Source organism: Aedes aegypti, chromosome 3, assembly GCF_002204515.2.
Source record: "Aedes aegypti strain LVP_AGWG chromosome 3, AaegL5.0 Primary Assembly, whole genome shotgun sequence".
In the NCBI taxonomy this organism is placed as follows: Eukaryota; Metazoa; Arthropoda; class Insecta; order Diptera; family Culicidae; genus Aedes; species Aedes aegypti.
In genome coordinates this window covers 14,479,377-14,495,473 of record NC_035109.1, presented here as the reverse complement: position 1 = coordinate 14,495,473, position 16,097 = coordinate 14,479,377, and the positions used below count along the sequence as shown (strand labels likewise).

The 16,097-nt window shown below is 36.7% G+C and overlaps 2 protein-coding genes across 10 annotated transcripts in view; one reads left to right on the top strand and one right to left on the bottom strand.

The window, feature by feature from the left end:
• Positions 1-16,097, bottom strand: part of LOC5570142 (centrosomin) — a 150,019-nt gene that overhangs the window by 23,180 nt on the left and 110,742 nt on the right. For all 9 annotated transcript variants that reach the window (XM_021850616.1, XM_021850622.1, XM_021850617.1 and 6 more), the window contains one exon: positions 13,663-13,943. In XM_021850616.1, the coding sequence (XP_021706308.1) occupies positions 13,663-13,943 (281 nt within the window). The remainder of the gene's footprint in view (positions 1-13,662; positions 13,944-16,097) is intronic.
• On the top strand, positions 7,471-9,281 carry LOC5570143 (angiopoietin-related protein 1). The gene is made up of 2 exons (XM_001653075.2): positions 7,471-8,922; positions 9,149-9,281. Exons 1-2 carry the CDS (start codon positions 8,213-8,215, stop codon positions 9,252-9,254), a joined length of 816 nt encoding a protein of 271 aa, XP_001653125.1. The 5' UTR covers positions 7,471-8,212; the 3' UTR covers positions 9,255-9,281.

Genomic DNA, 16,097 nt, shown 5'->3' with positions numbered 1-16,097 from the left:
CACTATAATTATGTTATGATCGTTAGAATAAAAACGATAGAGGTTACTACTACATAACAGAAATACTACCCAAAGAACGCTAATGTCGCCAGTGTTGGTGTGATGAATGCAAAGTAGTGCAAAAATGCGTAGAGAATTAAATAAGTTATAAATTACAGCATTTTGTTCAATAATATTATATTATATTATAAAAGATATTTAAAAATGAAACATTTCAGTAACAACAGCGTCATCAGTTTTCTAATTATTATACATATATCAGTAACACTACTAAACTATCTCTAATACCGCTACAACCTACCTTGCTAAATAACGCAATACCGTAAAATGCCGTAATTCAAAACCTTTTGGAATATTTCTCAAAAATCGTAAATTATTGTTAATGATAATTTTAATTGGAATTATGATGCATTACCAGCGGTATGGGCAAATTTCAAAATTGTTCTTAAATTTTGACTAATTTTGGACCAAATACGCGGATTTAGGCGATGCGCTGAATTACGGCACTTTACGGTATTACTAAGGTAATAATTACTACATTGTTAGTAAACCTAACATAAATGTCTATTTTCAATGACCTGTGAGACGCAGAGACCACCCGCACCCACTCTTGCGCCTCGTGGTCTACTGAAAAAGATTTATGTATATTGAACTAATACTACTATTAGAAATAGTGCTACTGAAGAAGGTGATCGTTGGTTTCCCAGTCTTGTTAGTGATTTGAGTGTTAGTAGAGACTGGTAGTAGGCCCTGCCGGTCCCTCCAGCATTACGCGTAGTTATCTGGTGTTAGATCATGCGACAGTAACTAAACTCATGCTGAAGGTGTGATAAATCAAGTGTAAAATATATTTAAGCATTGAAACACAGCTCATTATTTAACTTAAAACTATTCGACTAGCTTACATTTCATAAGTTATAATTACGATTATTTTCGCGATCAATATATTAGCATTAGAGTAATTTTTCACAATATCAACAATATGTAATCGCTTGATAAATCACCGTCAATCCCATCACCTAAGGGCAGGGTATGGATGCAATTAGTAGTTAGTTAGTAATTAATAGTATTAATAGTAGTTAGTAGCATAGATAATAATCAGATTTTAACTGCGTTTCTTAAACGTTATCATGACTTGATGATATTCGTTTTTGGCCTCAGAAACAGACGAAATAAACATTTCTAGTGTTGAAATCACCTGATGCTTAGAGTGACCATATCCTGGAGATTCAAATTCAGGAAATTTTGTAATGTTGTAAAAGAATCAATCATCTTGTAAAGAAATTTGAGCGGTTTTCTTGAGAATTTACTGTTCTTGGAACTTGAGACTAAACGGTACTTTTTATTATTATGTTTAAGACTATGTTCTGTTGTTAAACCAAATCAAAGAGACCATGTTTCACGTCATTATAAACATATAAGATAATTTAAATGCAATTCCAGCTCTTAAAATTGTTCATCGTATTTTTGGGAAGATCTCGAAAAGCTTTCAATTAGAGTAGTGTTTGATCCTTCGACCTTGACGCTTGCTCCTGCGGGGCGGGCGATGAGGGCAAGATCTCGGGTCGCGCGCCTGTTTTCTCTGAGTGCTTTCATATTGCCGAACAAACGAGTGGAGCTGAAAGTAGATTGTTGCTGCTCAGTCAAGGATGACGGATCAATTGGTGAGCTCGTTTCATGCTACTATTTCTAATATATAAGATATGTATGACTGCACATTTAATCGTAAATATGATTTTCAACAAACTATGAATGGTTCGTGATATACGACTGCGAAAATGGCAACTTTGGCAAAGAAAGCTCTCAGTTCATAACTGTGGAAGTGCTCATAATAGCAGTAAGCTGAGAAGCAGGCTCTATCCCAGTGAGCACGTAATACCAAGAAGAAGAAGAAAGATCATATAAGGAGATACCGCTAGGATCCCTCGAATCATGGGTTTCAATAATTCTGCTTGGAATCATTTCAGTCATTTCACAAAGCAGATTTCGTCAAGTTTTCACTAATATCTCTCAAGAATTCGCTAAATATCTTGCTAGAAACCAATAAAGGGTGCCATAAAAATCAATTAGATTTGTTTTTTGGGAAAGATATTCCTTGGAAACCGACTGTTTTTTACAGGATACAAAAGCATTCGTTGAGGGTTTCTTTAGAAACTCGTGGTTAGGCAGGACGTGGAGTACGAGACGTTGCACGACTGATCTCCTAGTAAAATTTTGTTGTTCCATTGAAATTGCAAATTGCGCTTTTTGAGATCATCTTCAATGATGATATCAAACGTACAATTTTTTTTTTATTTTTTACTTAACTCGTTTATTTGGCCGGCTCGGGCGCCGGAGGGCAAATCGCACAAACTTTCTCATTCAATATTGTTTTGGAATTCCAAAAAAATAGCACGATGTACAAATATTAAACAGGTGATATATTCCGAAAACTGACAACTTGATGACGTCATTCATATCCACCTCGAACAAATTTCTAAAAAAAATGATCTAGTGGTCCGGAAGGTATATCTCGATTACTTTTTCAAATCGACGTAAGTAACTTCCATACGGGTTTGAGAAAATTAATTTATTTATTTTATTTCGTCAACCGACGTAGACTAGTACATTTTACATTTTACATATTTTTGTTTCATTTCTCAATACTAAAATTATAAAATTTATAAAAAATATTGAAAAAGAAAGTGTAGTGTAAGTAATGTTAATTTCATTTTGTTTTATTTTATGCGTTGCGATTTCTTATGGATTTGAAGTATGTTTTTATATTTTGCCGAGACATGGTAAAGTCAATAGTTTCGCAATGTTGATTGTAAATGGCCATCATTTGATTTAGAGGCCCGTTTTTGGCATAATTTGTTCGATGATGATTTGTCAAGAATAAGTTACGATTTCGTAGTTGCCTAGAAGGAGCGTAGAAATTTAATTTTGATAGGATTTCTATAGAATCAATACGTTGCGAAACGATATCATTTACAAATGAAACTCTTGTGATTTCACGTCGCTCTTTCAAAGTTTGTATGTCAATAAGCATGCAGCGTGCTTTGTAGGGTGGAAGTGGAAATGATGTCCAACCTAATTTACGAAGAGCATATAGTAGAAATTGTTTTTGTACAGATTCTAATCTTTCCTCGTGTGTGATTGAGAAAGGAGACCATACAATGCTGCAGTATTCCATGATTGATCTTACATATGCAATATATAGAGTTTTAATTGTGTATGGGTCATGAAAGTTGTAGCAGAAGCGTTTTATGAACCCTAGCATGTTATTAGCCCTGTGAATTATTGTATTGTAGTGGTCTGCGAAAGAAAGCTTAGAGTCTAAGATTACTCCTAAGTCCCTTACTCTTTCACATTTTTCTACATTTTGATTTCCTAATGAAATTGAAATTCGTGGTGTTGTTCTTTTTCTGCTAAATGATATTAGGTTGCATTTTTTTTTTACATTCAGTTCTAATAGGCTTTTTTTGCACCATATGTAGAATTTTTCTATTTCATTGCGGAATACATTGATGTCTTCTTCATTTCTTATTTCCAGGTAGAGCTTCATGTCATCGGCATAAATTAACACTTTGAGTTTATTGAAAATGAAGGAAATGTCGTTTACATACATAATAAAAAGAAGAGGTCCCAAATGAGAGCCTTGAGGGACACCCGAAGTGACTTGAATTAGTTTTGATTGGTTTCCTTTGAATTTTATTATTTGTTGGCGGTCAGTTAAATACGATTCAGCCATTTCAGCAGTCTTGGCTCGATTCCATTTTTTTTTAGTTTGAAAAGTAGCATTGGTATGTCTAGGCGATCAAATGCCTTGCTAAAGTCCGTATAAAGAGCTTCTACGTGGTTTCCATTATCCATTGCATTCAATGAATAGTCAACAAATTGAAGTAAATTTGTTGAGGTCGAGCGACCTTTAAAGAAGTTTTTCGTTGACAATTGACTCGAAAAGTTTTGGAATACAAGAGATAATGGCTATACCACGATAATTACGTATGTCAGATTTTCGGCCAGATTTAAAGATAGGTACTAAAAAGGAGCTTTTCCATATTTTTGGAAAGATTCCGGATTCAAGGGATTTATTCTTCTTCTTCTTTCTGGCATTACGTCCCTACTGGGACAGAGCCTGCTTCTCAGCTTAGTGTTCTTATGAGCACTTCCACAGTTATTAACTGAGAGCTTACTGTGCCAATGACCATTTTTGCATTCGTATATCGTGTGGCAGGTACGAAGATACTCTATGCCCTGGGAGGTCGAGAAAATTTCCAACCCGAAAAGATCCTCGACCGGTGGGATTCGAACCCACGACCCTCAGCTTGGTCTTGCTGAATAGCTGCGCGTTTACCGCTACGGCTATCTGGGCCCCTCAAGGGATTTATTAAAAAGCCAAAACAATGGCGCTGTAAGTTCTTTTGCTAAATTTTTCATAAATATTGGTGGAATAGTGTCAGGGCCGGGACCTTTTGAAGCGTCCAAATTCATTAGAGCGTCTGAAATTTCCCGCACATTGATTTGATTCACACCAATATCTCTAGAAAATTCCGGGTAAAACGCAAAATAATTGCGATCGCGGTCTTCTTCCGAAAATGTAGTATAGATTTCTTGGAAAAAATTTGCATATAGATTGCAAATTTTTTCTGAGTTGTCACCCACATTTTCATCAAGGTGCATAACGGATGGAAAATTGTCAGATTTTAGTTTTGTTTTTACGTAATTGAAGAAGTTCTTTGGACAGGACTTTATTTCAAGTTCAGTTTTTGAATTATATTCTTCAAAAGCATCACTGATGGCAAGATTGAATTGATTGCAAATGTCCAAATATTTTGCTAGGTTTTCATCTTTCTGGTGTTTTTTATAAATTTTGTGTGCCTTCTGCTTCCGATTTTTCAGATTTTTTATGTGGTTGTTATACCATATTGGATGTTTTGTACTGAGGTTTCGCCGTATTTTTTGGAAGGAATTTCTTGTTTTATGATTTCAAGTACAATTTCATTGAATATGTATGCAGCAGTTTCGACACTTCCTTCATTTCTGATTATTTCTTGCCAATTTCAAAAAATTCAAAAACATCACAACCTGTCTTCTAAAACTGTTTTAAAATGAATCACCTTTTTAACATATTTTATTGTTTAAATTTTGTATACAATGAACTCGCGTTCAAAAACTATGGAGTTCCTATTATTTCACACAAGAATTTTATGACAAAATGATAAGCCGTTTTATCCAGTTACTTGCGACGTTTTTCTTCCAGTGTAAAATCGACTCAAGTAGTGTTTTGTTTTGATTCGTGGTTAAGTCACTTTGTCTCTCCATACAGCGGGGCGGCGAAACTAGTGGTTAGGTTGCGAAAGTTGAAAATCTTACTTTCGTCGTTTTGTAAATCCGAAAACTATACATTCTAAATGTGAAAAATTGAGTTGGTTCAGAGGGAAACGTGTTGAATTCTGTCTGCGAAACACGTAGGATCGATAAAGTAAGTTTGTATACTTTTTTGACTTGAGTCTATATGAATAAGTTTTCGAGATATGGTACGATAGGAGTGACGTCACATGTTTACAATCAAACTTGATATTTACATCAGTAAAGAGCCTGCCTTGTTAATTTTTATGCCGTGCAAAAAGATAACATTCAAATGAGGGAATGCCTACTTAGGATGTATCAAAATATTGCACGATGATAGGAAACAGTTTAATGTTCCCATGATGTCTCCCCTCTGAGCTAAATCCAATAATCGAAGTATCTGAGATCTCTTTCTTTGTGATATCAATAGAATGCTGTGAAAATACACCACATATATGCCTCTGTGTTAACCCAACTGAGTATAGCCGATTCTATTAGCAGTACCAGAATCGTCAAACATCAACTAAATATGAAGTTGTTGGTTTTTCACTTACTGGTAGGGGAAGAGCTACTTGGCCACTACCATGATTCACTTTGTCATGGGTATTTTTTTCTTTTCTCGGACGAATTGTCTGAAACTTTTCAGTAAGAGGCGCTTCAGTACGATGCATATTAGGGTCAAATATGAGCTCAAAAGCTTCTAAAAAACCCCACTGCAGAAGTGAATTAAAAGTGCTTGTTTTTAATTATGAATCGTGGTTTACGGCTAACCAGCCGAGTGGAAGTTTAACAACTACCGAAAAGCTAAACATTCACACTAAGCTCCTACGGTGAATTTCACCATAATCTCAACAGCTGAACAGTTCGGTGAAATAAAACACCGTAATTTCGTCGGAATTTACCGGGTTCCGGTGAATTTTTACCGAATACTGTGAATATCTACCGTACTCCGTTAATTTATTTCACCGAACCGTTCAGCTGTTGAGATTTCACAGGAATCCGTAAAATAATTTAAGTGTGTTACATATATTTTGCAATTAAATAAATAATAAAAGGACAAATTGATGTGAAGTTTTGAGAAAAAGTTACACGTTTTCTCAGTGAGAATCGAACTCACGACTTGTTAAACTCGGCTGGTTAGCCGTAAACCACGATTCATAATTAAAAATAAGTATTTATCGAGCAACTGACTCATGTTCCGTAACCGGACGTTTGATAACGTCGCGACCCAAGCGTTGTGTTTGGATGGGCATCTAATTCTTCCAAAAGAGGTGCACTTTGCGAAAAAGGACCACGAAAAAGCTGAAATCGAATTCAGGTTAACTTCTGCGTCCATGAGTCCTCTCATGGCGTAGGGGTAACGCGCCCTAACTAGAGATCAGGGAGTCGTGAGTTCGATTCTCACTGAGAAGACGTATAAATTTTTCGCAAAACTTCACATCAATTTGTCCATTTAATTAAATTGCAAAATATATGTAATGTTTAGCTTTTCGGTAGTTGTTGAACTTCCACTCGGCTGGTTAGCCGTAAACCATGATTCATAATTAATTAATAACAAGAATTCTTTAAGATTTCTCAAGGAAGTCTTTGAAGATTTGTCCAAGTATTTTTCCAGGAATTTTTCTTGGTATTTCTCCATGTAAATGTGAATGAAATTTTTCAGAAATTCGAGAGAAAATTAATAAAAAATTCGTGTGGTATTTCTAAAGCAAATTTTCAAGTAATCTCTGATTAAGGCGAAGTAGGCCGTCATTGAAATTTGAACGCATCGTTGATGATTGTTGCTAATTCATCTCACGATTTCGAATCAAAGAAAATCAGTTGGTTTTGCACTGAAAAATATCAGCATACTTTATGCATGTTAGCGTGTACAGTGATACATTTTCAAGTCAATATAAACTATCAAGACTGAGTTTTTTCACTTTGAAATGCAAGCTGAAAAGTCATCATTGTTGCCAAAACGAATGACGGGCTATTTAGCCTGTGTGTAAGTTTTTAAGTCACCCTCGATGAATAACAAATACTAGAAGAACTCATAGACCCTTAAGGATTTTTTTAAGAGAGTTTCTAGTTAAATTACTTAGATGATTGAAAAAAGACAGAGACGAATGCCCCGTCAGGGCAAAGTCTCTTAAAAAGAAAAAAAAATGAAAAAAGCAAAAAAAGTGTAGGAATTTCTGGTAAAGTGCTGCACAGTGATAAGAGTTCCTTGGATTTTTTTGAGAAATTTTTGGAAGAACTGCCGTTGTAATTATTCAATGAAATTCTAGCGAAATTTCTGGAAAAAAAATCTAGAAGAACTCTATGAAACACAAGGTCGAGTTTGAGATATTTTTTGAAAAAAAAAATCTGTCGGGTTTCTTGAAACAAAAAACGTCGGTACAATTTCTTTCGAAACCATCAGCATTAACCTTTTGCGATTTTTATTGGAAAAAAATCAGTAAAAATCTTTAGAAGATCTCCTAGAGTAACAATTGGAGAATTCGCTTGAAAGATTAATGGAAAAATATCTAGAGGAAGTCCTAAGATAGAATTTGTAAACATTTTCAATGTAATCTCTGAGCAGTCGAAGTATTTTGAGAGACTGGAACAAATTTCACTAGTCTTATTATCCCATCATTTCTGGGTATTCCTCTGACCGCAAACTAACCACTGTGTTGTTTCCCAGTTAGTCGGCCATTGAGCGTTATCAATGAACGTGAAATTCGCACTTCTAGAGCATACCCGGCTGTATGGTTCACCGCATTGAACGCACAACGATTTACAGATAATTTATGCTGCAAATCTTGAAGTATAAAACCACAGTGACGTCTGGTTGTATGCTACAGTTGTTCATGATTGAATTGTCTTTGAAGTAGGTTTCGTCGGTTTCGAAAGAATGGCTGCCAAATTGGTACTGGTAGCCTCTGCGTTGGTGTTCTGCTGTGCGGGTCAACCGGCAGATTCTGAATTCTTTATAAACGGAGTTTCAGGTTCGTGCCTTTTCGGTTTTGAGCTGTTGATGGGCAAACTGGAATTTCTCGAGGAAAAGTTGTACGAGTTGGAGCGATACCAGAGGGAAACACATTCGAACAATTTATTCACGTCGTGTTCGAAGGAACCTTCCAAAATATCGGGGAAATACCGACTGCAACCCATTGCCAACGAGAAACCTTTTGTAGGATTTTGCGAGCAGGAAAAATATGACGGCGGATGGCTCGTTATCCAACATCGTTTCGATGGATCAGTAAATTTCTACCGAAACTGGAAAGAGTATAGGGACGGTTTCGGGAGGTTGGATGGCGAGTTCTGGATCGGATTGGAAAGGTTGCACAGGTTGACCAAGGATAAAAGTGTGACCTTGATGGTAGAAATTGAAGACTACGATGGTAATTATGGCTACGCCAGTTACAAAGATTTTGAAATTGGAAGTGAGTCGGAGAGGTATGAACTGAAAAGACTTGGGGTTTACCAAGGAACTATAGGAAACGGAATGAGGAGCAACGAGGGTCGAATATTTACTACGCGGGATAGTAAGAATGATGGAGACGACGAGAATTGTGCTGAAAGTGAGCAAGGAGCTTGGTGGTACTCAGAGTGTGGTGAAGCGTAAGTATATTTCAGAAGTAATGTGAAAGTAGGGTGGGCGTAAGCTTAGTTGATGGTCTCCTATAGTCGCACTAGTGGCTTATTACGGTGGTTTACTATCAACCATTGGGAGTAAAAAAGCTGTGGCTTCGAACATACATATGGGAGGGACTGTTATGCTTTATAAGTAGATATGTGGAGCACCAAGTGTAATGTATAAACTGTGTATCTTCAATTCTTTCCACAGCAACCCAAACGGACCTCACAAGAAGCAAGGAGAGTGGAAGAAAATGTACTGGTATTTGCACAAAGAAGGAGCCGAGTTGAAATTCTTCAGAATGATGATCAAATAAATGCAATCCACCTCTGTTGCTGTCCTAGCAATATCAAGGAAAAAGATTACTACAGTCAACACTCTATAACTCGATATTCCGTATTAACAAATAATCGACTCATGGAGAGATGACTGTACGAGTCTTTAAGCAATTATGGCTTCCGAAAACCAACCTTCCCTCAGATCTGATTGCGTTCTTATAATTTATTCATATTGCAGGGCTGGTAGCGACTGAGCGTCTTGAAAATAGGACTTTCTCCGAAACCTCCGTTTTAGTTACCTTCATGAATTCAACCTGACATTTTTCTAAGGGCAAACACAGAAATCACCTCAAAGATTTCATCACTAATTGCTGCAAAAATTCTCTCAGTTTTTTTTCGATTTTTTTTTCATCAAAAGTTTATCCACTGAATTTACCATATATTTTTCTGGAATTTCGTCCAAGATTTTCATTAAGAACATCTTCAACAATTTATCCAGAGATGTTTCTGATGATTTCTTAGATTTTCTAACAAATTTTGATTCGGAATTCAGGATTGCAACTGATAATTCCTTCAAAGATATGATTCCCATGATTTCTTTAGGAACATGTCCAAAAATAAGTAAAATAAATTAATAAATTTCCGAAACCTTTATAGAATATCTGCAGGCATTTTTTCATAGATGTCTCCAGGGAAAAGCCGATATATTTCTAAAGAGAATCCTAAGTAACCTCTGATGAAACTTGTGTCAGTTCTAAAGTAATTTCTGACGAACTTCTACAAGTACTGTTTTGTTCTTTTCGTAGTACAAGGCCAACAATTCTGAAATTTGGCAGTGAGATGCGCTCATACACCAAATGTATTGATGGAAATTTGGAACCCAAATTGAACCAATGACAAAGAGAACTATTGATCCAATGACAAAGAGAACTATCCGGTCGGAACTACAACAAGTCATCCTACCTACTTTCAGTGGAGGATTTCGATCAATTACCTAGAACTTCTAGGCTAGAAGAGTGAACATGAGCCCGCAGTTGCTACTCCGTTATTGCTAGAACAGCTGTACTTACACAGGGAACCAACAGGTTCTACTCAGGAGCAGAAGCATCTTCAATGTGTAAGTACTGGTGCTCTCATTATTATAACAAACAATACCGGCACCGGATGCGTCCGAATGCTGGTCTATTTGGAGATGGGAGGGAAATGTTGACGTGTTACTTGCTTTCTGGAAGCCGAGGAGTCCTCTGCACTTCCACAAGAAAACACTGGGAGTTTGGAAATAGGATAGGATTCGTTTTGGTAAACGATAAAGATATAATTTGATATGAATACGTAAGCACGGCTGACCGATACCGATAGTGTGACTACTACGCGAACCGGACACGATCCTGATTTCGTTGACGCGCAGAAGCGATGAGAACCGGACACAATTGATCTGGATTCCGTCACTCGCCCACGAAGGAGCAAGCAACAGATTCAACAGATCTGACACTACTGACGCGTCTTGTTTTTTCTTCCGCACTTTGTTTGTTTTTCTTCCGTGCAACGAGAACCGGACACAATTGATCTGCATTCCGTCGCTCGCCCACAAAGGAGCAAGCAACAGATTCAACAGATCTGACACTACTCCCAACTTCTAGGCTAGAAGAATAACTAGAAAAACCCCAATTTCTTCAAAAATTGTGGAACTACTACTAAATGTTGTGAAAAGAACTCCTGTGTGATTTTTTGAAAAATCTTGTACAGTAATAACTAGAAAAATTGGTGGAAACATGTTTGGAGGCAAAATCTCATATAATCTATGGAAAAAAAAAATTAAAATAGTCTCTGTGAAAATGACTGGATGTAGTAGCGTTGAAATGGTCAATAAGTTTGTGGAGTACATTTTGGAGACTGGTAGCGACTAGGAACTTTAGCCCTCTAATACCCAAATTTTTATTTTCGATTTAAGTATTATTTTTTGTTATCTAAAATCGTTCTAAACACGCTTTGGGCATTTATTTATTTTTATTCGTAAATTTTAAAATTTTGGTTTTTGATTTTTATAATTTTTATTTTTGAACATCCCTAGCTTTTTTCATTTTTTCTTGAAGTCTTTTCTAGTTGTTGATTTTTGGCAATAATAAAAATTTAAATTGTTACGGTATTTTTTAAAATATTAAATTTTTTTTTTTTTTTCGGGCGTATTTTATTTTCCGTGTAACTAACGGAAAAACAGGTTTGAAATGATTTTAATACCACCAGGCTTTTCATTTGTAATAGGTTAATCGTAGAAAAATATAAAAGGTACGATTTTTTATATTACACATTAAATGAACCCAGGCATTTGTAGGTTATATGAGAATGCAATTTTTCAAACAATTTCTAAAAATACAAAAAAGTTTCAAAAGTTATAAAAAATTTTCTTATATGCGTGTTATGAGTCAAGGTATAAGCCAAAAATAAAATCATTTTGATTTGCGAGCTACGAAAAAACACACAAAATTCCAAAGTGTATCCCGTCTAAAGGGGTTGGGTATTAGAGGGTTAGAGACCTCACGCCTAAAAAGAGTGTTAAAAGAGACCAGACAGGATCCTAAAAGAGACCAAATAAGAACCAAGAAACCATGTAAAAACCAGAGGTAAGAGTTTTCAAGAGGCTTTTCGAGTAATCCGAAGACTCTAATGGTGTTTCCAACAGTTTTTGTGAATTTCTCGTAAAATTACTACAAGAGTACCTGCTCGTAATGTTTTACGTATTTTTCATGATTTTCTTCGGGAATTTCATCAGATATTAGTCCAAAGTTTCCTTCAGATATTTCTCCGATGATTTTTTCAGTTGTTTCTTATGGGATCATCACAGAAATTACTCTAGAGATTGCATCAGGAATTTCTCAGCAAATCCTCCTTAGGGGGACGGACCTGGTGTAGTGGTTAGAACACACGCCTCTCACGCCGAGGACCTGGGATCGAATCCCATCCCCGAGATAGTCACTATAAAATTCAGTGACGACTTCCTTCGGAAGGGAAGTAAAGCCGTTGGTCCCGAGATGAACTAGCCCAGGGCTAAAAATCTCGTTAATAAAGATAGAAAAAGAAAAAAAGCAAATCCTCCAAAGATTCTTTCAGGAATTCCTCGTGGAAGTCCTGAGTCCTCCAGGAAATCATCTCTTAATTCCTCCATTGGTTTTATCCAAAATATCATATCGTAATCTTTTTCATCAAGAATTTAATCAATATTTTTTCTATAAATTACTTAGGAATTACAGAAATAGCTGCCCGGAAATCTCTCGGAATTTCTATAAAATTTTTATCAATAATACTTCATCAAAAAATCTACAATAATGTCTCCATGCTCTTGGTTTTATATGTTGATATCTGCAAAACGTTTTAAAATTATGCATACAGCAGTCCAGTGGGATGCTCGACAACCAATATAAAACCAGTTTCCAGATCGAATAGGTTTCAATATGTTACGGTTTTGGTCTTATCCTAGAATTATTATGAAGATCATTTTTAAAACCAGAACTAATAAGTGCCGTTGAGCTTTACAACAAGCAATGACAAAGTAAAATTATTATTGTATGGCTCATACAAACCTAGTATGAAATTTACTAAAACAAGAAGATACAGTCGACTCTCCACATCTCGATATCGAAGGGACCATCGAGATAGGGAGAGATCGAGACAAAGAACATAGTTTTGATGAATACTAGATTGAAAACCGTTCCGTTGCCAGGAAAATTCCAAAAATAATAAAGAAACAGAAGTCATTTCGTAGTTCTAAATTATTTTTAATCACGAAAAACTGGTCTAGTCTGCTTTGATAATGGGCATATCGACATATGGAGAGAAAAACGGGAATGAAAACAACATCGAGATAGGGAGATATCGAGATAAGGAGGATATCGATATATGGAAAGGGAAATTGTATGCAGAATGAAGGGACCGAAGCAGTCATCGACATAGAGAGAGATATCGAGATAGAGAACATCGAGATTTGGAGAGTCGACTGTAGTGTGAATGTTATTCGGAAATTCCGCTAAGCAGCTTTGAATACTCGCTGGAACAATTTGTGGGAGAAGTAATGGATGAATCTTTACAGGTATTTTCGGAGGGATCTCTAGAGGAGTATTTCAATTTATTTCAGAAGAAATCTCTTGAAGAATTCATGCAACTTTTACTCGAGGAATCTATGAAGAAATTCCTGAAGAACCTGCGGAATAGAAGTGCAATATTCTCAGAAGATTTCTTTGGAGCCTATGGAAAATAGAGATCGTTACAAGTTTGTCAGAGTCTTGCATTATATGATCATGTCTTCAAAAAGAAACATGCTACCAGCTCTGATACTGTCACACCCATTCACCAGGGCGTTCAACGGAGCATGAAAAATGAATGCACGCACCAATAATTCTGCATCTCAAGAACGCACATCATCTTCCCCTTCCCAAATATAGAGACACCTACCTTCAAATCGATGTTCTGCTTGAACAGACTCTCCGGCGCAACCGTGCCATCCGTAGGCGATCCGTGACCGAGCCCGGCACCGTTACCACCCGGACCACCTCCGCTCGTGTTCCCTCCGATGCCGGCATTCTCCTCCAGGAAGTATATCCGCAGCTTGAGGTTGAAGTTCTCCTTCCGCAGGGCGGACATCTGCTCCTCGTATTCCCGCAGGGAGCGGCCCTGGCAAGGACTGGACTGTCCGGCCAGGGCGTTCATCGACGGCGACCGAAAGCCCATGGTATCTGCAAGAAGGGAGAGGTTGAAATGATTTCGCGAATTTAGCGGGATTTATAGAGTGGTGAACCGATAAAATCCATTCATGCGCCTTGGTCTAAGTATAATTCTACGCAAAGTGATGCAACGTAAGAAAACACTTTGGATACCACGGAAAGCTGTCACGAAAATCGTTACGTTTGAAGAAAATGCGTTTTCGGTGTCGTTTACTTAAAGGGCCATTGATGGGCGCGTGCGCGTGGAGTTTGAAAATGCTTTTTTAACTTTTGGCCGTTATGACAGGCTTTGATGGATTTCAAAACACAGCGCGAGATGAAAGGGAATCGTGTGAGGAGATTTATGACAATCTTAGTTTGCTTGTTGAGAAGGAACGAGCATGCTTGGATCGCAAGGGGTTCCATTGATGACCAAAGATATTTCTTGTAAATACGATTCCTTTTAAAATAATATGAAATTTGGACCAACATTTGAAACATTCTATGTATCAAAACTCATAAACAGACTTAACAAAACTTAATAAAACAGCTATCATATTAAGTTGCAGCCAATTCAATATCGCCTCAGCTGTCGTTCTACGCATGATTGTTCCGCGATCAATAGGGTTTACATAGCGCATGTTCTATGCACAGTACACAGCCCATAAAAAATGCAAAAATCGTCATATCATGTTTTATGGTAGTTTTAGAAAATAGTTATAGAAAATGTGAACGAAACATAAATGTTATTCATAATTTGTATTGTTTAATCTATTTGGACTCGGTTTTTCGCTTTGAATTGATTTTTATCTGTTACTGTCACCTTACTAGAGAGGAATTGGAAGCATACCTTCAAACTTTATCATGCGGTCGTCGAGATCGATATCTTTTTGATGAAAGCTTCTGAAACATCAACGATGGCGTGAAATTCCTCACATGCCTTGTCTTCAGCATTCGCCCATATCGAATGATAGAATTGGTTCATATCTAGGTTATTGGAGACTTAAACACGGCTCTTTCGCACCGTGTGACCCAAAAATGAACCATCTTTTGATCATCAGGGTGTCTACTCGTTTACTGAAATGAAATTCCCTGATATTTCTAGGTTTTTCCAGGTCTTAAGAAATAATTCCAGGCTCAAGAAAAACTCTTAAATACTAATGATTATCGAATTATTAATTTTGAATGAATTTGAATTCATTTCTAACAGTAGGTCTCAAAACACTTGATCAAAAAAAAAAAAAAGATTTCTTTAGTGAGTATTTCCCAAGGAATTCCCCCTACAACTTCATTTTGGAAACCTATTCTAACCTAACATGGATTTTTCGAAGGAGAACCACAGAAAACACCTCAGAGATTTCATTAGAAATTATCCAAAATATCTTCAGCAAAGTCTTAAGTCCTGCAGACTTTTATGCAATGATTTTTCCATCGCTTCCTTTTGGACACTCTCAAAAATACCCGTTTAGAACATCTAAAAAACAGTATCTTCTCCAGAAAGCACCTGTGGGCAGGCTTGAGAACTGTGATCACAATTTGCCACAGTTCATCGATTCTGTCAGTCAACCAAACCATAAAGCATCAGCAGCATCAATACCATCAAGTGTTGCGCTGCCAACGGTTCACACACTGCTTGACTGTTTTTGTCTCTCCACTATGACCGTTTTGGGCAGCCATCTCGAGGTGAATGATTGAAAAAAAAATGTTAAATAATTCAATCGCTAATATTTCGCTTGTGTTTTCAACTAATTGAAATCTATTAGCTCTAACAGCAAGAGCACAATCATTCCGTTGTGATACATATAAACAAGTTCAATTTCATGCTGCCTTTATCGAGCAAAAATGCAAAACCCCGAAAACCGGAAAAATCGCGTCACCACTGTGCTCGAGTCATTTCGCATTCGGGTTTGAAAAAACGTTGCGAAGAAGAAGATTACATTTTTGAAGAGCCGTGACATTTTTTTGTTTTGAACGGTCATAGATTGCTTTGGATTTTGATGGTCGTGTAGAAAAATGTGAATGTCGTGGTGGTAAATGTTTACTACAGTACATTTCTCATCCCTGCCTGTGGGTCTTTCTGAGAATTCCCTACAACATTGTTTTCAGGAAATCCTTAACATTTCAACTTAAAATTTCTCTATGCACACTATCTGGATGTACCCTAGAGATTCATTCTAGGATTTCTTT